This window comes from Sus scrofa, chromosome 1 (assembly GCF_000003025.6).
Source record: "Sus scrofa isolate TJ Tabasco breed Duroc chromosome 1, Sscrofa11.1, whole genome shotgun sequence".
Taxonomy (NCBI): domain Eukaryota; kingdom Metazoa; phylum Chordata; class Mammalia; order Artiodactyla; family Suidae; genus Sus; species Sus scrofa.
This window is the reverse complement of record NC_010443.5, coordinates 167,835,786-167,856,787: the sequence shown is the minus strand read 5'-3', so window position 1 is coordinate 167,856,787 and position 21,002 is coordinate 167,835,786. Positions and strand designations below refer to the sequence as shown.

General features: G+C 53.5%; 1 protein-coding gene across 12 annotated transcripts in view; it reads left to right on the top strand.

Annotated features, from left to right (window-relative positions):
• TLE3 (transducin like enhancer of split 3) overlaps positions 875-21,002 on the top strand; it is a 47,406-nt gene continuing 27,278 nt past the window's right edge. For 11 of the 12 annotated variants that reach the window (XM_021100790.1, XM_021100767.1, XM_021100772.1 and 8 more), the window contains exons 1-4: positions 875-1,955; positions 2,530-2,630; positions 3,173-3,236; positions 4,228-4,272. In XM_021100790.1, coding sequence (XP_020956449.1) covers positions 1,932-1,955; positions 2,530-2,630; positions 3,173-3,236; positions 4,228-4,272 — 234 coding nt within the window. In that variant the 5' untranslated portion in view covers positions 875-1,931. The remainder of the gene's footprint in view (positions 1,956-2,529; positions 2,631-3,172; positions 3,237-4,227; positions 4,273-21,002) is intronic. The other variant, XM_021100779.1, reaches the window with a different exon arrangement.

The window sequence follows — 21,002 nt, the reverse complement described above, 5'->3', positions numbered from 1 at the left end:
ATAGCGCGGGAGGACCCGAGTGTCCGCGGGCAGTCGGGCCTTTCCATCTGCTCTGCCCGCCAAAGGAGAGTTCCTTAGGCTTCTCCCCGCGGGCAGCCGCCGCACATCAAAGACGCTGTTTATTTGGCTTTCTGAAAAGGACGAATGAACAAAGAAGAAAAGCTGGGGGCCTGGGGTGGGGGGAGTAGGAGGGCAGGAGAAGGGGAAAAGAAAGGGACACCCTCAGTTCCGAGCAAAATTTTTTTAAGGTGGCAGGCAACTTCGGGAGCCACCATTTTATCGGTCCTAAATCTTGTGAAGTGAAAACATTAAAGTGACAAAGTGATTCTGTTTGTTTTATAGTATCTAATTGGGCTGCTTTGCAGACCTAATGAGATTAGAGGGAGGAATCCTTCGCCGCCTCTGCAGAATAAACTGATACATTACTACCAGCCACAGGTTTTGAGGACTGTACAGTTTGTCTTTTTTTTCTTTTGTTGTTATTCTTCTGTCTTCTCTCTTTCCCCTCCCGCCAAATAATTATTTGCTAGTAGATCGTGGGAAAAAAGAGCGGGGGGGGGGGAAATCCTTAGCAGCCCAGTACTATAATATATATCTATTTATTATATGTCTTTCGGTTAATTCCTGATCTGAGGAGCGCTGTTTTTCACTCCCCTGCGAAAGTCACCAGCGGGTAGGGCCTGATTGCTACTTTTCATGCATAGTTTTAGACACAAGAGGGCATTGTGACGTCGCGCCCGGCGGCGCCCAGTCGCAGGCCGAGTCCGACAGCCCCACGTGGGGACCCCGCGCTCCCATTGGTTAGCGGCTGGCGAAGCTGCCACATTATTTTGTTACTTTTCAGTCCCTATTTGGAACTGCTCTCGCGGCAGTTCAGACCTCGTGCTCGTCCCCCTCGCTTGTCTGTGTGTGGTATCCGCAGGTCCGGGGCACTTTTTTTTGGTGTGTGTGTGTGTGTGTGTGCGCGCGCGCGCGCGCGCGCGTCTGGGGGGATTGTCGGGGAGCGGAGAGGAGAGCCGGGCCGAGGGGAAGGAAGGAAGCCGCAGAGGTCCCCGGTCTCGGGCTGCGTCTCCCCTCCAGCGCTCTCCTGCTTGCGCGCTCGGAGGCGGCGGCGGCGGCGGCGGCGCCAAGCGCTCCTCGCTGGGGACCCGGCCCTCGAGCTGGGAGCAGCGAGGACCCTTTTGCGGCGGTTTCCTGTGCCTGCTGGAGTTAGGATGCCAGGGCGGTTGATTCCCACCTCCTGAGCGCGGAGTTTCCTCCTCGGCCCTGGGAAGGGCTCGCAGCGGCGGCGGCGACAGAAGCAGACTGAACAGCAGGCTCTCCTCTCCAAGGGGGGGCGTCGAAGCGCCCGCGCCGGGCTCCCGCCCTCACCCTCCGGCGCTCCTGCGGCCCAAGCCGCCACCTCGGTGCTTGCCTTCTTCCTCTTCTCGCGGAGAGCTGCCCCTGGGATCGGACCTGAACGCCCTGGATGCTCGGACTGCCCCGGCGCGTCCCCCTCCCGGCGCGACGCGCTGAGTGATCCGGAGGGCGCCCGCGCTTGCCCCAGGAGGGGCCCCGGACCTCGGGACCCCGCGCCGGACCCTCCGGGGTGACGACGATGTCCGCGCAGTCTCCGGCTCTGACGCGCTCCAGGCAGTGGGGGGAAGGCGGCCGGCTTCAGTCAGCCGAACCCTAGGTGCACAAAGCCCAAGCCCACCGCCCGGCCTCGGTGCCCGCCGACGACTTTGCCGCCTGCTTCTCGGCTCTTTGTCTCCGCTTGGGGCGGGCGCCTGACTCTGGGATTTCGCTGCGAGAGCGGGCTGGGGGGGCCGGGGGCGAGCTCTCGGTTTCCCGGCCGCCCCCCGCTCGGTCTTGGCTCCCCCCTCCCCCGCACCTCCCCGACCCGAGCTCTCCGCGTTTCTACGCTCTCAGAATCACGACCCCTCCCTGCCATGTATCCGCAAGGCAGACATCCGGTGAGTAATTGCAACTTGGTTTATTTAAGCATCTATCATGGCAGGGTAAACGAGGCAGTTTATCTGGCACCTCCATTTTGCTTGTTGCTACCTTTATGGTGTGTGTGGGGTGTGTGTGTGTCTGTGCGTATGTGTGTGCGCGCGCGCGCGCTCGCACAAAGGGGATGGGATGGGGGGGCGCCGTTGCGAGAGGAGGTTAATTCCGCTCGATTGGCGGGGGGGTTGGGGGGGGCTGCCAGTGTTCCCGGGGAACTGTTTGTTTTCACGCTGTCCTCCGCCCCCTCGCCTAAGTCTTCCAACTCACTCAGCCTGTCTCCCCCACCTGGGTCTTACTTGGGAAGGGGTGCCCCTTCTAAAAAGGAATGGGAGCCCCGCGGCCAATAGGGAGAGATCTCCCCCCCACGCCCCTTCGGAGAGCTGAGAAACTTGCTGGGAAGGTTCTGGGCCGTGAGGGTGGCCTCTCCGGTTGGGTGGGGGCGGGGGGAGACCAGAGGAAACCACCGAGGGGCCTGGACAGCTTGGTGCCCCGTCTGACGCCCCCGCCCCTCCCCTGTCTTGTCCTCGCCGGCTCCAGGCTCCCCATCAACCTGGGCAGCCGGGATTTAAATTCACAGTGGCTGAGTCTTGTGACAGGATCAAAGACGAATTCCAGTTCCTGCAAGCTCAATACCACAGGTAAGGTCGGTGGGGGCTGCCCCAGGGCTGGCGGGGCGGGGGAGTCCCCGCCGAAGCTCCTGTCACCCTCTCCTCTCGGGGACAGATCGGGCTCCAGACCCCGGGGCGGCGGGGCAGCCTGGGCCTCCGCCTTTTGTTTCCCCTTTCGGAGCGCGGCGCCTTAACCCCTTGGTGCGGGCAGCCTCTCGGATCCCCGCGCCGCACGCACAGTCCCCGGGGTGAGGATCCGGGTGGCGAGCCGACTCGCTCCGGGTTCTGGGGCGGGGGGCGGTCTTGAGCCTGAATCAGGATCCCACCCCTCCACCCCCACCCCCCGCCTCCGCAGCCCAGATAGGTTCACTCCTTGGGCCGCGCAAAGTTTCAAATTGTTTCACTCCCTCTCCGCGCGTCGGGGACCCAAGTCCCCCGCCGGCTGCAGAATGAGGGGGTAACCTGGGGGCACTCTACAAAGTGGCTAGGTGGCTGTCAGACGCCTTTGGGTTGGGGCCTCTGAGGAGGCTGTGCAGGCGCCAGGCCTGAGCCGGCTCCTCCTGCCCTCGCAGCCTCAAAGTGGAGTACGACAAGCTGGCGAACGAGAAGACGGAGATGCAGCGCCATTATGTGATGGTGAGAGGCGGCCGGGGCCAGGGCGGCGTGGGGTTGAGGGGCCTGGAGCTGGGTCCCCTGGCCGGCCCACTGCAGGGCAGCCCCCCAGTGTGCCCACGGGCCCCTCACCAGCCTTCCTTTGCCCGGGCCAGTTGGAAGAGGGTGGGTGAGAGGAGGGGCAGAAAGAGAAACCCAAGCCTCAGGCCAGTCACTTGCGCACTACCTTTTTGTGCCCCTTTAATTTGTGTTTTGAAGGTTTCCCAGAGGGCTGATTGCCCTGTCTTGGCTAGTGAGGTAAGATTGGATCAGCCCACGTTAGGGTTGGATAAAAATCTCTCTCAGTGACCTCCTGGGAGTGTTTGGAAACTTTGCTGCTTTGCAGCCCCAGGACCTAGCCAGAGTGGGACAGAAACCCTCTCTGCCTACCCCTTTGCTTCCCAGGGGTTTCTGAGAGTGGAGGAGCCTTTTCAAGTCCCCTGTCTCCACTGCCCTTTCAGGGATCCCGCAGCTGAGGATCTGGTCAGCCTGGGGCAGTAGGGAGATGTCCCCCTTTCCCCCAGAATCTGTTCCAGCAAGTTTATGTCTTCTCTTGGTGAGGAGGGCATGGCAGGTACTTGAGTGAGGCTTCCTGCACCGCTTTCCGCATAAGTGGCCTTTGACATCTTGCTGAATAACTCTTAGAGGAGAGGCCAAGAGGGTCCTAGTGTACACGTGATTCCCTGTTGAACCCAAACCTTCTCTAAAGAGGATATGGGGCACAGGTGGGGCTAGTGGGAGGGAGGGCCCAGCTCTTCTTATGCTATTGCTCATAGGATGTTCTGTTGAGATGAGAACAGCATTCGCCCATCTTCAGCTCTTCAGCCCCCCCCCCCCCAGGAGGCTTTAGAACTTGATTTAAACTTCTTTAGCAAACGTATCATAAAAGTACCATTTGGCCACCCCCCCCCCAAACTGGTTTTGGAAAATGAACACACTTCATTTGTGAGTTAACAGCAACTCTTTTTACTTTTAGTACTATGAGATGTCCTATGGCTTGAACATTGAAATGCACAAGCAGGTAAGTGCTGCAAAATGTATGTCTAATTTTTAAAATCTTACATAACATGTGGATTTATTTATTTATTTTTTTAATGGTCACTCCTGTTTGAAATGAGCCTAGTTGTTGTACCTCCCCTTCCTCCTTGACGAGTGATCAGATCCAGCCCTTGACACACGGGGGTCTGAGGTTTGGCTGATGCCTTAGACACATGTTAAGCTTTCAGCATTCGAGCTTGTGAAGTTTGTCCTGGTCTTGGATCTTGGTGGAGGAGAAAGGAGCAAAAGGAAAGTTGTCCCTTCAGGATGTGCTTTACAAACTCCTGAAACCTAGAGGTGGCTGGCTGCTTTTATTTGTTTAATGTAAAATTCTCAAGGGGAGAGGCAGGAGGGGGTGTGTGTACAAAATGTGATGTTCTGCCTTGATTAAACTTCGAAAGCCTTAAAAAGCCAGGCTGAGCTGTCAAAATGTAAGGGAATAAGCTAGCAACTGCTTAAAAATATAAAGCCAGAATGAACTACAACCTAATGCCTTACACGTTTGAGGCAGCTTTCCCATCTTAATGGGAAGGCAGGAATGGGAAGGCAGCCACAGTTGGTCCTATTTTCCAGAGAAGGAAGATGAAGTAGAGAGGTGAAGTAACAACAGCCCAGGGGCAGCCTCGCCGGGACTTTTGAGATGGCTGGGGGTTGAGCTCAGCTTTGAAATCCTGAAGTCAAACCAGTTTAGCTAGTGTGGTGGTGTTTGATGGATATGTAAACTGCTCCGCATTGTCACTCTTCTAATAACAGTATACCTCAAACCGGCAAATACAAACACCTTTATCTTGGGTGCATATCAGTAACTCATATCCCGGGTGCTGGGCTGGGCTGTGGGAGAGGCCTGTTTGTGTATTTGTGTTCCGAGGAGAGGCTGCCTATAATTTGGCTTGGCCAGCGATTAGCGTTGACTTGGCACGGATAAATGGCGCAGGCCGGTGGTTGTTCTTTTTAACAATTGGTGTTCTTGAAATCTCAGAAGGCTGTTGACTCATTCTAGCCTTTGGTGACCGTGACTTGAATGGATTTTCTGCTCTAAATTAACAACAGTGGTTTACAAGGTTTAAATTTTGCTCTTTGAAGGGGCAGGACCCAGGGCAGGTGAGAAGGGCTGGTGACCTGTGCAATGCTTGTAGGTTCCTGCCCGCTCCAGTGGTTTTTTGCCGAGAACCTATTGAATCTGGTTTCCTTTCCCTTCCTGGAGGGAACCCCAGTGTTGGGTGAAGGGCAGCCAGAAAGGAGCCTGGGTTTGTGGAGGAAGCTGGGGAGCCAGTCAGGGGTCAGCTCCCTAGGGAAGCACAGGAAGGCTATCAGGGTTTTACTTTTTGACCCACAGACGTCATTAAACAGACACCACATTGTGAGTAAAGATGTTTCTTTCTCCTCCGGCATCTGGACTAGAGACTGAAGGCCCTACTTGAGGTGGTCTGGCTGGTCCAACAAGAATGCGTGCAGTGGAACAGGGTCCCAGGTGTTTAAGGACCTTGGGGACTTAGGCAAGACGCCACCTCCTCCTTTCTCCACCCCCTCTTTTTTTGTGCTCGGTGTTAGGTATCCTGGGTGTGTTTAAAGAGGGTAATTGCACCCAAGTTTGAAATTTATAGCAGCCGTTCTTTTAAGAGCTTCGTAATGAAGGTGTAATACGTCGTTGGATGTTGAGGTCTGCATGGGTGGTGTTCCCCGTGTCTGTGAGCGGATGGTTCTGTGGCACAAAGACTCCACCTTGGCTGGAGGAGCAAAGCTGTTCCTGGAGTCCTGGGGACACTCTGAACCCAAGAAGAGTTATTAACCTTCTTAGCGCATTTGGTGGTAGGGTTTGTATAAGGAGCAGCTGTGTGCATCTGGGACTTTTGGCCGTTCCCCAAACCGGGTTCTTAGGGGGAGAATGCCTGAGGTTTGGCTACATGGTCTCACTGAATCCGCTCAGCTGCCAGAGGCAAATAGATGGATGCTTTGCCTCCTTTTTCTAGGCCAGGAAACTGAGGCTTCAGAGAGGCCAGGAAGGCAGAGCTGGGACTCAAATCTGAGCCTCTGGCTTCCAGAACTGGCTGCTGTACTCTGCTTGCCATTCACCTTTGCCTTCCAGCCTCAGCTCCCACTTGATTGCTTCCCAGCATGAATGAATATCTGTTCTCTGAGCACAGTGTCTTTGCAGGTTGGGTTGGGTGCAGTCGCCCCATGGCTGTTTAGGGATAAAGAGGCAAGGAGGTGAAGACACCCTGCGCTGAGAAATGCAGCCCTGACCTCATGGGGCTGGCCACTCCCTAGGCATGCGAGGGTTCAGCAGAAGAAAATCGGCCACTAATTGTAGTGTGGGTCTTGGGTGCATTTGGCGGATGGTGGTTAGGCCTGAGCAAACAAGTTTATCAGCTGACCTGTTTAGCGGTTGACTGGTGTTTTATCTGCACACACAATCAAGTGACTGGAGTGCTTGAATTATTCATGCAGTGTCCTGCCCTCTAGACTTGACTGTTCGTGTGATTACATCTGCCTGGAACAAACAGGCTGGATTCCTCATCTTGAAGCTCGGGAGTGGGGGCGGGGACTGTCTGTACTTTTATATAATAGGTGATCTTCAGAGCTAGAACCTTGGGAAGTGTGGCCGTTCTCAGCCTTCTTTCTCTATCTTTCTCTCACACACACGCGCACATGCGTGCACCCCCCCCCCCCCGACTAGCACACCACGTTATTTTTTTTTGCGGAAGCCCTTCTCTGCTGGCTCTATGGGAAATGCTTATTTCTTGGGAACCTCCAGTCCTGCTAGATGGGTCTGAGTATTGACACAGGGTAGCTGATGAGGTGCATCCAGCCCATTTTTGTTTTACTGAGAAGTTAAACTCAACGGCGGCTGGCTCCTCTCCTGGCAGTTTCTCTGTCTCCCTCTCCTTCTTCTTCCAAGCTGTCAAATCCCAGAGAAACAGGCCATGGTTTCTCCTCCCCTTCTCAGCCTTCCTCTCTAATTGTGGCAAAGCAGAGATGACAGAATCACGGGGCTGGCCTGAGATTTTGAGAGGTCACCCACCTCCTCCAAGCCTCTACTTCCAGGCAGGATGTCAGGGGTGATTCAGGCTGGGGAGGTGACCATGGCTGGCCCACTCATCAGCTCCCATCTTCTTCCGGCAGAGGAGAGTGTCAGCCACAGATCACGAAGCTCGTTTAGAAACTAGCACTCCAGAGCACCTGTAGTGCCTTGGGTTGGAGGCGCTGATGTTGTGAGATGCTGGAGCAGGCCATCTCCCCCCTACCCCCCCCCCATCACCAGTGGGTGCTGAGGTTTTGGAAGAGCACGTGAGGCTTTTGGACTTGGGGGCCATGTGCCAACACTTTCCCATCACCCAGCCACTCTTCCTCTAACTTTGTCTTCTGACCAGGAGAGCTCTTCGGCTTCTCATGCAAACCTTTCAAGTTACAGATGAGGAAACTGAGGCCCTGGCAGGATCCACTGTGTCCAGAACCACCCAGGTGCACATTAGCGGAGGAGCTGCTACTGCTCCTCTCCCTCCTGACCCCAGGTCTGGTAGCAAAACTCAAGAAACGAAGAATGTTCCTTTACTGACTAATGGTACTCTCTGTCTTTACTTTTTGTGGCTTCTTTCTGCCTTATTGTCTCAGGAGGCTGAGGCTACAAACCTGGTTACACCAGAGTCCAAAGTCCCCCATTTCAGGTTGTATAACCGTATCAGCTGAATCGTCCTTGCCCACCGATCCTCTTCCGAATTGCCAGCTATTTGCACAACTAATGATTCAGTGTGTTTAGTAATAAACACGATGCATAGCTAGCCGTCCCGGAGGTAAGGTTCACGGGTAAGGTAAAGTGGTAAAACCTGTGAACTTTTCACCTGAGGATGAGTACGGCCAGGGGGTGGCCGTGAACCCAGGGCTGGAGAGGGCGGTGGGACATCGCCTTTTGTCATGTCCTCTCTCTGGGTCTTCACGCCTGCCTAGAAAGGGGCCTGAAGTTCTGTGGCTGCTGTGAAGGTGTGGATGGCCAGAGGGAACCAGCGGATGGTGTGGTTACAAAAACCCTGCCTAGGAGTGGAGTCTTTGTCAGTAGGGGGAATGTGGGACTGTTTGAATTGAAGGGGACCTGAGTCCCCACACTAAGGCAGTGCCTTTTTGTGTGGCACCTGGGTCGAGCCAAGAAAAAACTCCTTTGAGTATCATTTGGGCCAGAATGCTGGCATCCAGGAGCCTGTCTATGTCCCGGCCAGCCATCTGCCTTTTCTGGCCTTGTCACTCTCCTCCTGAAAGGTCTCTCCTCTTGTTACTTGGTCCTGGAGTGCCTGACCCTCTCCACTTTGGAGTCCGCCACGCTCAAAGCTCCCTTCACCCTGTCCACCTATGAGGAGCCCCCTTTCCTCATCCAAGACTGCCTCTCGCCCCAGCCTTCCCGAGACCCTGTTCTTTCTTGCGGGTGGGGCTGTCACAGCAAGAGTCTCTGTGCTTCTCTGGCATTTTCCTTTCTCATACACTTGGTCATTGAGATGACCTGGGAGATGGACACGTGGTCCTTAGGCTTATCTGCCAATCAAGGCACCTGGTCCTTGGTGGGGACCTGGCTCCTTTTTGACGACTCCCTGTGACTCCTGCTGGACCCCAAGCTCCTGGAGGGCACAAAGCCCTTCTGTTTGTGGATTTCTCCTTCCCCACCAAGTACAGGAAGGGTCTAATCTATGTCAGAGGCCCTTTGTTCCCTTTTAGTGTAGGGAGAGCATCAGTTGAGGGATGAAGTCCCTTTCCTTTTGCTTCCTGTGCAGGGCAATGTTTTTCTATCCTATTTGCACAAACTCCTGGGATGCCAGAGGCCAAAAGGTGATCCAGGCCAGACCCCCCCCCCAACCTGCCTGCAGGAGTTCCTCCCACACCTGGGGGGCTAGTTTTTGTAGCTGTGGGGAAGCTCCTTTTCTGAGGTCTCTTCCACGCACTTAGCATATAACAGGTGCTGACTAAACAGGATGGTTTTTCTTCCTTCCTTAGAATGACTGAGCTGTCTGAGAGTCCCCAAGCCCTGTGAGTTGAGGGGGGGGGTTGTTCACTGTGGGCTGGCCACTGGCTCTGCAGGCTTCCTCCTTCCTCCCGCAGCTCAGCACCCACTTTCTTCATCAGGCAAATGAGAGGGTTGGACTGATTCCCAAAACGGTTATTAGGGGCCTGGGATGTGCTTGTCCCACAGACACCATTCCCTTCATGGGCGAGTCGGGCATCTCACTAGGTCATTGCAAAGCAGTGAGGTAAGTGCTAACAGGGCTGGTGTCACAGGAGAGGAGCAGCCGGGGACAGAACGGCTCATTCTTCTCTGGGAAAGGGGAGTCGGGTCAGAGAAGACTACACCAAAGGGCTGTTATTTGAGCTGAGTCTTAAAGGGGGGGGCTGCGTCCATGAGGCAGGAGCCGGCTGTGGCTGCTCCTCTGGGGGTGGCAGTGAGGCGTGTACCGGAAGACATGGGTCCACAAGTGTTGGGAAGGCGGGGGAGGAGGGTTGCACTTGGGGTGGGAGGCGAGGTGGTGACATGTTGCAGCAAAGTGATCTCCAAGGCCTCTCTGCTCTGCCCCTCATGACTCTGTGGCTCCTGTGTCCCTAGATGGCTCTCCAGGGCTGGCCCGAGTCCATCTGCTGGGCTGGGGGTGAGCGGCACTCCCTGCCGTCTGTGGCTTCCCCTGCCGGCTTCCCCACCGTTGTCTGCTGGTTTGAACCTTATTCCCCAAAGTGGCATTGTCTTCTTGCTCATATTGGTAATTCCGTAATGACTGGTTATGACCCGCCCCCTCCCCCATATTTAATTCTCATCAGCGCGGCTCTCCACTTTGCTATTAATGATAGCAGCCAGCAAAATAGCTTTCAACATGCCATTGACAGTCTGGTTTAAGAGAGCACTTGAAGTAGTGCTAGACAGCTGAAAGCACCCATAATTGTGTACCAGAGTGAGAACTGCACGCTCAAGGGCCTTGTTTTTATATGCTTAAAGGGACAATATCTTGTTTTCAACAAATGCTCTCTGAGACTCACAGCCAAGATGTTCTCTCTCCCTTTCTCTCTCTCTCTGCTTTGCTCCCTTGGCTTTTGCTTTTCCTTCTCTTGCCTTTCAAAATAAATGTTCCCTCTCAAGTTGGGGCTAAGGGGGAGCTTAGGGAAAGGGGAGTTCCCTGCCACCCCAGAAGTGAGGGTGAAGGAGCCATCCACTGCAGACAGCAGAGTTGCAGGGTGGGGGGGGGGGTGCTGGAGGGACGCCTTCCTGCTGAAGGGCTTCTGGAGGAGGCAGTAGAGGAGTCACAGTTCTCAACTCAAGGCAGTGAGTTTGCACAGTCAGCATGAGGGTGGAGCCGGCAGGCTTTCTAAGCTGTCACCTTGTCACTGTGGATGTGCAGGCAGAAGCCACCTGTGGGGAGGGGGGCAGCCTTTGGTGAGTCAGGTTGGGGACTGCTAAGCCCCTCAAATCAAATTCCAGGAGGCTGTTTTTTTGCTGAGGCCCCTCTGGAAATGGTGAGGGGCTTACTTTCTTCAGGGGAGGTTCATCCCAGCTTTATGGGGTTAACCATGGGACCCGTTTACTCAGCCCCGAAGGTTCTGCCTGAGAGCTGATATCTCCCTCCCCTTCACCCCACTAACTTTGACTTTGAAGATGGAACAATCTTCTGAGAAGAAGCTTCCTTCACCTGCTGTCTGTCACCAAAGCTTCTTCTCACCAGTGGCATCCTTTGAAGAGCAAAGGAAGAAAGCTAGTTCTTCTGGGAGTCGGGCTGAGACCCCAGGGGAACCTTGTTGGGGTTGCATCTGGCTGTGGCCACTGCCTATTCTCTCAGAGACGCCCCATGTCACTCACCCATCACAGAAGTGACCCAGACGGGGGCCTGGGCAGCTGCCACCACCTCGAGATAATCCCCTGAGAAGGCATTTATCGAGGGTAAAGACTGAAAATTTTGATCTAGTGAACATTATAGATGATAATAATATAGCTCTTCATATTTCTGTAGCATGTGATTGTTGGCAAAGCAGAGTAGACGTTTCCATGTTAGAAACGTACACCCCCAGGCCCTTGGGCCCAGGACAAACGCGCTCCAGGTGGAGAGCATCAGGATGACCTGTATACTTAGGGGGCCCACAGGGCTTGATCTGGGGCTGGGGTGGGAGGGAAGGAGAGAATCTGGGCCCTGAGGACTGAGACCATTTTTTGATCACAGGGACCCCTGAGCCCGTAGTGGATCACAGGGTGCCTTTTGTGGGGGACTCCAGGACAGTTGCGTTCCAGCATGGGGTCTCCCCGACTCCACCATGGACCTTTCTGAGAAGGATACAAGGCTTTCCTGGGTTTCTTCAAAAGTTGGGATTATAGGAAGAGACGTGAAAGTGTCATAAACCTTTATTTTAATATGTCTTAAGTAGGAGCTTAAGCATTTCTTTTTAAATAGAGCTTAGGCATTTCTTTTCCCATCTCACAGGACAGACAGGGGAAGAAAGGAGGAGGTGGGGGGAAGAGGTAGTTGGGCGAGAGAAGATACAGCAGAGATGGTGGGGGGATAGGAATGGGGAGGAGCCGGGAAAGCTTGCTGAATTCGCCTTAGGAGCAGGAAGCCAGCATTAATGGCTTGGAGGTAAATTAGTAAATGATGCCTTTCATGCCTTAGCTATCTTGAGTTCCAAGTGTTAGGGCCTTATCGCCCTGCCCTTTTAAATCCTTGATAACCATTGTTCACAGCTCTTTGACTTGTTTTTTTTCTTTAATTCTGAATGGGAGTTCCACCAGCCCAATGGGAGAGGTCCCTTTTTAGTTGGCCCTGGAAGGCCTTCCTTTCTCTCAAAAGTAGAGAGTCCTTCCCACTGGTCCTGCAGCCTGGGGGCAGGGGAGGGGTCTTTCCTGCTTGGTTGGCTGGGAGGGCTTTGGTTTTAGACCTGCCCCAGTGAGGGCTGTGTGACAAGGGAACAGGTCTGGCCTGCCCCTGAGCCTGAGACTGGACAGATCATCCTGGCTGGGACATGCTTTGGGAACCAGTAGTGACCTCTGCTGGGGAGGAGCACAAGACAGATCAGTGTGGACCAGGGGGTGAGAGGCAGGAGTCCTCCTTCTAAGGTGGGGGTGGGGTGTGGGACTCTCAGGCTTCGGGTCCGGGAAACGCTTTGGCAGACTCTTGGGCCTGGGAGAAGCTGCTGTGATGCCGGTGGTCTAGAAGGGGGGCCAGACAGCCTGTGGGGCAAGTCGGGGTGAGATGGAGCAGGTGGGGAGGCAGCTGGGCAGGGCTGATCAGTCAGTGGTGCTTTGTCTTCTCCTTCGACTCCTACTCTGAGAAGAGCAGAGGCCCTTCGTCAGAGCTCCCTCACTTAGAGAGGGCTGAGGTCCAGCATTCATCTTGCTTGGCTTAAGAATGGAAGTCTTAGGGCAAGTTTCCAGAGGAATTGAGGTTGATGGCCTTGTCGCCCAGGACCTCACACTTCGTCCCAGAGAAGCAGGATGCCCATGAAGCCAACCCGAAGTGAAAAGTGTTAGAGTTTCCCCCCCGCGCCCCTCCACCCCAGAGCTGCCCTGCCCCTCGCCAGGTTCCTCTCACTGTTGGCGTGGATGCTGGCCTCTGTGTCACCTGGGGCTTGTGTATGGCACCAAGGAGCCCAGACTTCAGGATTTCGTGGTGGTGGTGGTGGTCTTGTGTCTGGATGGTCCTCTGTCTTGGCCTTTTTTGCTTGCTCTCTATTTTCGTGCTTGGTTTTATCCTACTTCTCAAGGGACCTCTACCCAGCTCTCCCCATCCCCCTGACCCAGCATTGCAGGAACACTGGGCATTTCCTGCCTCCTGGTGGTGGATCTTCAATTAACCCTTTTTCCCAAAGGTGCCAGTGGAATCAGAATTTCTCCATCAGAAGACTGTTGGTTCTCAAAAAGGAATCCTGGAAAGTCAGGTGCAGAGCACCAGAAGCTGGGGGATGCTGTGTCCGGTGGCTAGAGACAGGCTTGAAGTCAGACACACTTAGGATTGAGTTCTAGATCAAACCTATTGGCTGTGTGACTTGGGGCAGCCCATTTGCCCTCTGTGAACTGGAGTTTGTCATGGAGATGATGAGGATGCCTCTTAGAGCAGTGCCGCCTGATGGAACTTCCTGGACGTATCTATCTTATTGTCCAGTATGGTAGCCATCAGCCACAGGGGGCTATTGAGTGCTTGGAATGTGGCTGCTGTCAGATTGAATTTCAGTTACTATTAGCTAGCCACACATGGCCAGCGGCTTCGTATGTAGGACTGTGCAGTATAACACTCCTAACGGGAGTGTTTAGAGGATGACAGGAGATGTTGTGTTGCAGGTGCTTAGCATAGTACATACCTTGCGTGTGGGAAAACCTCAGCAAGGGATTCGCACAGCAGGACAGTCCCCAAGTTGCCAAGGCCTTAGAGAGCGAGGACCTTGGTGTTCTGGATGTTGTGAGACTTTCCAGCCCCTTTGTCATTTGTGACGTACTGGCTCCACATGCCAGCCCTGCAGTGTAGATACCACAGGCCCCACCGAACAGTAGGCACACAGATTCAGTTTCTCGAGGTTAAGTGCATTGGTTGTGACCTCACTGTGGACCAGGGGCAGGTCCAGAACCGGAAGCTGGGCTCACTTCACTCGGACCAGTGATCTTTATCCACATCAAGGTGTGGTCTCTTGTGGTCTCCGCACTGGCCCAGCCCAGCCACCTGCACATCAGGGCTTTGATTCCAGTGTTGGGGTAAAGAATTGGGTAAAGCATGAGCATCAGGATGTGTAGATTAGGGTTCCTCGGGCTGAACATGGTCAGCATTTAAGGGCTGGATAATTCCTTGTGGTGGGGCAGCCCTGGGCGTCCTAGGATATTCTTCATCTTTTACCTCCTAGTTTTTAGTAGCACTGCTTCTATTGCGACCCTCCAAAATGGCTCGACATTGCCTCATGTCCCTCGGGGAGCAAAATCTGCCGTGGTGGAGAACCCCTGATGTTGGGGGAGGAATTCTGGCTCTAGAGTCACTGTCTCGCTTTGTGACCTAGGGCAGCTGAGTCCTCTCTGGGCCTCATTGTCTTCATCTGGAAAATGAGATGTTGAAAGTGATGGTGGTTTGGGAGGAAGCCAGTCTGCAAGCAAGCTGATCATATAAACAAGTTTCTAAATAACTGATTTTGATTTTTATGGCCTATGAAATGCCACCATTCCTGCCATCCTCCTCTGGGGAAGAGGGACGCCTCCGACCCGTTTAGTCTAAAGAGAGGGACATGCTCTTGGGTTGTGGGTAGGTAGGTGGGTGGGTACAATGGGGCTGTTTGTGCCCACAGTGTCCCTGTCTCTTCTACCTCATCTTCCCCTCCCCGCCCACCACCCAGGTTTCCCAGAGAACCCCTGCCCTTAAAAAGCCGGAGCCCTTGCTTCATTTGTAGCGCTGACCTTACAGGGAGACCCCCAAAATTTAACGAGCTGCCTCTGCAAGGGTAATGTGACTTTTACAGCCTGTTGAGGGGCAAAGGGAGATTTGCATAATGTTCCAAGGGGGATTAGGTGGCTGGGGGTTGCCATGGCAACCCCACAGGGATGAATTGAGAATTTTTCCTCCTGGCAGGAGTTGGCCAATGGAGTCTGGGAAGGTGGGGGAGGGGGGCAGGGGTTATCTGAGGGGAAGGAGGGGAGGGAGGGATGGGGGGTGGGGGGAGGGGGGCGGCGGCGCCTGGGATGAATGGGCAGTGTTGGGGGAAGGTGTAATCTGAAAAGGCTTTCCCTGTTTCCGTCTACACAAGCAGCCTCTTTGAGGGCCATTCCCTGGAGTGGGGGTGGGAGGCAGGCAGAGTTTAATGTGTTTGGGAACCAAGAAATTAAAGTGAACAAATATTTAAAGATTATTGGATCTTGTTAACAGGAAGCCCAATGGATGGAAACTGAGAGTCTTGAGAAATGAAAGTCTCCGAGTCTTAGAGCCAGGGAGGGACTTACTGTCGTCTTCCCAGGTCTCTCCCATGAAGTGATGTCCATCCCCTTGTGCCCGTTGGGCTGCCATTGACTGCTCCCCAGGACAGGGCCCTGACTTGCACAGCCCCTCATTGGTTTTTGAGAGCTAATTATTATCTTGGACCCAAATCTGCCTCCTTCCTGCAGCGGACGCTGAGGCCCTAGTGCAGGACACGCCCGGGGCGGGAATGCAGGTCTCTGGACTTTGCATTGCCAGCTCTTTCCAGGGTCAGTGGCCTAGATGCTCCCTCTGTTCCCTGACCCGTGCCACTCCCACCCCCTCACTCAGCCTCACCATTCCCAATGCCCTTACTTCCTAAACTCTTGGCAGAAAATGTCAGAGATTTCTAGTGGGCACAGGAAAGGAAGTCGGATTTCTTCCAGGGAGCATGTGGGATGGCGCTCAGCTCCTCGACCCCCTCGCCTTTCTTCTGCCCAGGAGCGGGAGGAATCCTCGTTGCCATCCTTACCCTGTGTGATGGGGGCTACAGCCAGTGTCCCTTTTCCTCTCCAGCGAGACAGATCCTCAGGGTCACACCAGGGTTGGGCCTTTTCTTGTTCCCAGCCCTCCCGGCATAAAGAATTCAGCAGGCTTCCTCGGAAGCATAAATATTTAATGGCGTTGTAGTTATATATAATTTGATCAATATGTCAGTGCTAAAAGGGCCTTTAAGGAGGCTCACCTATCACTGAGTGATCGGTGATGTAAATGTCCTCAGCCCCTCCAGGAGCAGGGGTCATTATCTCCCGGCTGCTAAGTGGGTCATTTATTCACCCCCTTCTTAAAAACACCGGGGAGCTGCTCTCCCCTAGAGCCTTTGCATGGCAGAGATGGAGTGGGGCCTGGGAACCTTTGCTGGAGGCCTCGACCCTTCCTGTCTCTGGGCTTCCTTCCCACGGGCGATAAAACACCCATGTGCAGAGTTCCCATTGTGGCTTAGCAGTAACAAACCCGAATAGTATCCATGAGGGTGTGGGTTCCATCCCTGGCCCCACTCAGTGCGTTAAGGATCTGGCGTTGCCGGGAGCTGCGGTGTAGGTTGCAGATGTGGCTCAGATCCATGTTGCTGTGGCTGTGACTTAGGCCAGCAGCTGCAGCTCCAATTTGACCCCTAGCTTGGGAACTTCCATATGCTGCAGGGTACGGCCCTAAAAAGGAAAAAAAACAAAACAAAACAAAACACCCACTTGCTTTATTTCAGTGCTCTGCTAGCTCAGTCAGGAGAAAATGCCTGGCAAGGAATTTCATCTTGTAGTCCAATAGTTAAGGGCCTATCAATTTAGAATTGCCTAGGAAATGCAATGGAATATTTTAACTTAAAATTGCCCCGATGCCTTGTTCTGGATTCTTCCTATATTTGATTGCCTGGTGACTGTGGTGCCTGGTTGCTGGCGATTCCTCCTGCACAGCCCCAGCCTCTCCCTGAGCCCCTGTGATTTTAATTCAAGATGAGGCAGACTCACCTTGAATATCTGAGGACTTGTGTCAGAGGGCCAGGTAAAACCTGATTCAAATTCAAGAACCCCGGAACAGGAGTTCCCGTCATGGCTCAACAGTTAACAAACCCAACTGGCATCCATGAGGACATGGGTTCGATCCCTGGCCTCGCTCAGTGGGTTAAGGATCTGGCGTTGCCGTGAGCTATAGTCTAGGTCACAGACATGGCTCGGATCCCCCATTGCTGTGGCTCTGGCATAAGCTGGCGGCTACAGCTCTCATTGGATCCCTAGCCTGGGAACCTCCATATGCTGTGGGTGTGGCCCTCAAAGACAAATCAACAACAACAACAACAAAAAGAACTCTGGAGCAGACCAAGCGTCCACCCCAGACACACATGAGGGAGTGCACAGTGGAGTAACCCAAGGCCCTGCCACCAGGATGTGACTTTCTGTGGGTCATATGACATGTCAGTCACAGAGCTGGCTGGAAAACCACCATTTCCACATGGCTTGGAGTGTAACTCAGGTCTCACATAGGTCCCTTTTCCTCATCTCATTCTTACGCACATCCACAAACGGGTCTCCAGAATCACTGCACGCTGTGCTGACTATGCCATGAAGAGATCCTTGTTTGAGAAGTGAAATCAGGACCCTAATGGCAGCCCCTGTGCTGTCTCATAGACGGGGAATTGCTCTTACTTCCCGCCAAGTGAAACATCTTCAAGAGCCCTTGCCTCACTGTCGAAAGCTTCTTGTGAATCACAGAAGGAACGTGGACAGTAGCTGCTTGACACAGATAGGACCCTCTTGCCTGCTCTGCTCTGTAGTGCTCAGTTAGGCTGATGGATGCACTTGAACGGGCCATGCTATGAAGACTGGTCCTTGGGACCGAACCCCAGCCAGCTGCAGCTTAGCCCACACCCAGCATCCGTCCATGCCTTGCCTCTTACTCTGCTTGTCCTTTAAACTCATGCTGTGCTCTGTTTTACTGAACTTTCTGGAGCAATCGACATGTCACAGAGCGACTGAGGAGGGTTTGGCCTTCTCAGACTCTAAATGATGGCTCCGGGATCTTACGAGTTATCCACTTTGTCCCTCTGTTTTGCAGACAACAAAATTGAAGCCCAGAGGAGGGAAGGGATTTGGCCCAAAGCCACACAGCGAGATTGGAGACAGAGCTGGGAATAGAGGCCAGGTCACCTCTGTGTGGCAGGGGGTCATGATATGCTCTTTAAAGCAGCCAGGTTCCTCCCTCTCCTTGTTTTTATCTGGCTGAGGTTAAAATGTGTGCATTTTCGAAGAGCTGACAGGGCAGTTTAAAACTAAATACCGGAGAGAATCTGGTGGAAGTGGCTGTCAGATGTGTCTTGAGCAGTCAGTTAAATAATTTCAAAAAAAAAAAAAGTCAAAGACTGGCCAGGTGCTGCAGGCTGGGAGCAAGAGGTTGCCAGGGTGTGGACCGAGAGCCGGTCCCATCTCCCTTCATTCAGTGTCCTGAGTCAAAGGCCCAAGGGATGGGAACAACAGTTAGTGTGAATGCTAGGGCGTTGCTGGAGCAGTGCACTCTGAGAATGTCCCACTGCCCTCTGTGTACAGTAAGATGTTCAGAGGCCCTGCTTTAACAAGGAGGTGATGGTGTGAACAGGAGTTACCTACGGGCGTGGAACAGACTGCTCTTTGGGAAATGACACCAGTCCCCCCCCCGCCCCCCAACTCTTTTGTACTCCGTCATTTACTTGCCTAACAACCACAATGGAGGCAGATGGTCCTCCCAGTGTCCACTCGGGAGCTCAGGATCTCGAGCTTGCAGGGTCTCTGCACACACTTCTCTGTCTGTGGTGAGTAGGTGAGTTCCTTCTGAGGCACAATATTTTTCCACCAGCAAAGCTGCCTTCTTTGAACCACACTTGAAAAGGAACTTTCAAAGGCAGCACCCGGCTCCGCAAACACCTTTTTCCAAAGGAAGCCGTCGTCCCGCCACCCAGCCTCCGCCTCCTCTCTGCTTCTCTTTCCGAGGCTCCGACTCAAAGGCAGTGGTTTTGTGGGACCAGGATGGAGGGAAGGATGAAGGCCCAGCCCAAGAGCCCCAGCTTATCGGTAACAGGGTGGCGGTGCCCTGAATTGCCAAAAAGAGTTTTCTAACCTAGGATCTTGTTCCAGTTGGTGACTTGTGACCCGTCCCGTTGGTTGAAAGTCACACGTCTTGATCCCTTTTTTTCTTTCCTTTCTTGGAACTGATGTTTAGAGCTTGTTTGAGTTGGATCAAATGCTGTTTTAACAGCTGTTCTAATCGGAAATGCTGTCAATTATTAACCCTGACAGTAGTTTTTCTTTCAAAAAGACTTCTCTGAGTTCTCTCAAAATGTCTCAAAATGTCGAAATTTGGCTTCTTTGTAGGAAGTCGCTTCGTGAGGTTGCTTAATTGCCAAGTGTCAGTTTCCCCCTCTGAGAACTGGGGATTTAGAAGACGCGCCTTCCCTATACGGTTCTTGCGAGCTCACACGCCTAAAATGTGTGGAACAGCTTGGGTCAGCGGATGCTCGCCGTTATTATTATCATTGTTGTTGTTAAGAGTGCCTCTGTCCGGCCAACTTTCTGTTTGTAGGAGCTTCCCCTCCCGTTAATCACCACCCTCCAAAAAATAAACATTAAGAGAAAAAGTCGGTTAGTGAACAGTTTTCCTGTTCATTCTTTGACACACCCGCGTGCCCCGAGCCCGTGCTCAGGGCTGGATGGTCTTAGGTAGAGGAGGCCAAGGCTCAATTCCTGCTTCCACATGGTGGGGAGACCAGGAGGGGCATGGTGACCCATGGCAGGTGATGACACAGTCACAGCTGGGAGGGATGGGATTTGCATACTGTCTCCCCCGACCCCCGAAAAAAACCCAGAACCCAGACCCAAGGACAAGGACCAACTGCTCCCTCCCCTTTGCCGGCCCCCAGCTCTGTACAGTCCTGACTCATGGTGTGCCAGAGTCCTTCCCTGCCACGCAGGGAGGTTGCTCTTCATTGAGTCTGAGCCGCAGAAGAGAGCCTGAATGTGGATACCCCAGGCTTCTGGAACATTCCCTATCTGTCCTGTTGGCGCTTGGTTCATGTGTGTGGTGTTGGGAGGTAAAAACTGCTCTCGAAGAGTGGAAAGGTGAGATGAGAGGGGCTTCTATGGAGCGACCCCAGCCATGGTCACCTCATGGCCTGGATACCAGGCCTTGAGCCAGGCAAGGCCACATGAAATCCCAGAAGATCCCTTTTGCTCATAACTAGAGGATGCTGTGCTCTGGACCAGGCCTTGCAGGGAAAGATCCCACCTAGGGGCACCCTGTGGCCACATGGTTGCTAATAAAAGATGTGCCAAGGGAGAAGGTTACTTTTCGTTTTGTTCCTTGGCCTACCAAGATCCTGACACTTGACCTGTTTGCTGGAGGAAGTAGATGACAGTAGGGACTCTTCTGACCACCCACCCCAGAGAGCTGTAGTTGCCGAGCGGCCTAAAGTGACCGGGAAGGTTCAGGGCCTACTGCCTGCTTTCCTGGCTGGGGAAGGGCCAGCAGCCTAAGACCCACTGGGCAGCTTGTGGCTGTTCTGGCTTGACCACTGCCTCACCCCGTTAGCAAAGGACTTGGGCTGCTGCCTACCCTGCCTCCCAGTTGTATGTCAATACTATCCACCACAGCCCTTCCCCCAGATGCCACCCAAACTGAGGCAGGCCCAGGTCCCTGGCCAGGGGATCCTGTAATATGGAGTCTCAGAAAAAGAAATGCAGGGAGGCCAGTGAGATTCTTTTGGCTCAACATTTCCTGAGCACCTACTGTGTGCCAGGCACTGCTCTGCCAGCCATTTGAGGTAAGAGGCCTTGGTGAGCTTCCCTAAGCAGTGAGAATGATTGATTTTGTTTATTTCTCTTTGCTTCTTGTTTTTAATAAAACTTCCATTCTTATTTGGCACATAAACCTGTGACAGTTGAGTGATTATGTTGCTCTGTGCAGGTTTGGACTTACCTGATTGTTTCTAGAACTTTGGCATATACAACCCTAACTCTTATATTTCATCCACTCTTGCCACTCTCTATCAATTGGGGAGAGGAAAAATGAACAGAAGTGAGAAAGGACCCTGTTTTGGAGTATGACTCTTCCCACTTACCTAGATTAATCATTTATGCAATAATTAGTACCTTCCCAGTTTCCTTTACAGTATGAATGGTGGGCAGCAGTGGGCAGAGGCTGGGACGCTGCTACAAACTGCAATGCAAGAATAGCCCCATGCAGCAAAGAATTGTCTGGTCCCAAATGCCAATAGCACTGATGCTGACAAACCACTCTGTACAGGGTCCTTGCTAGA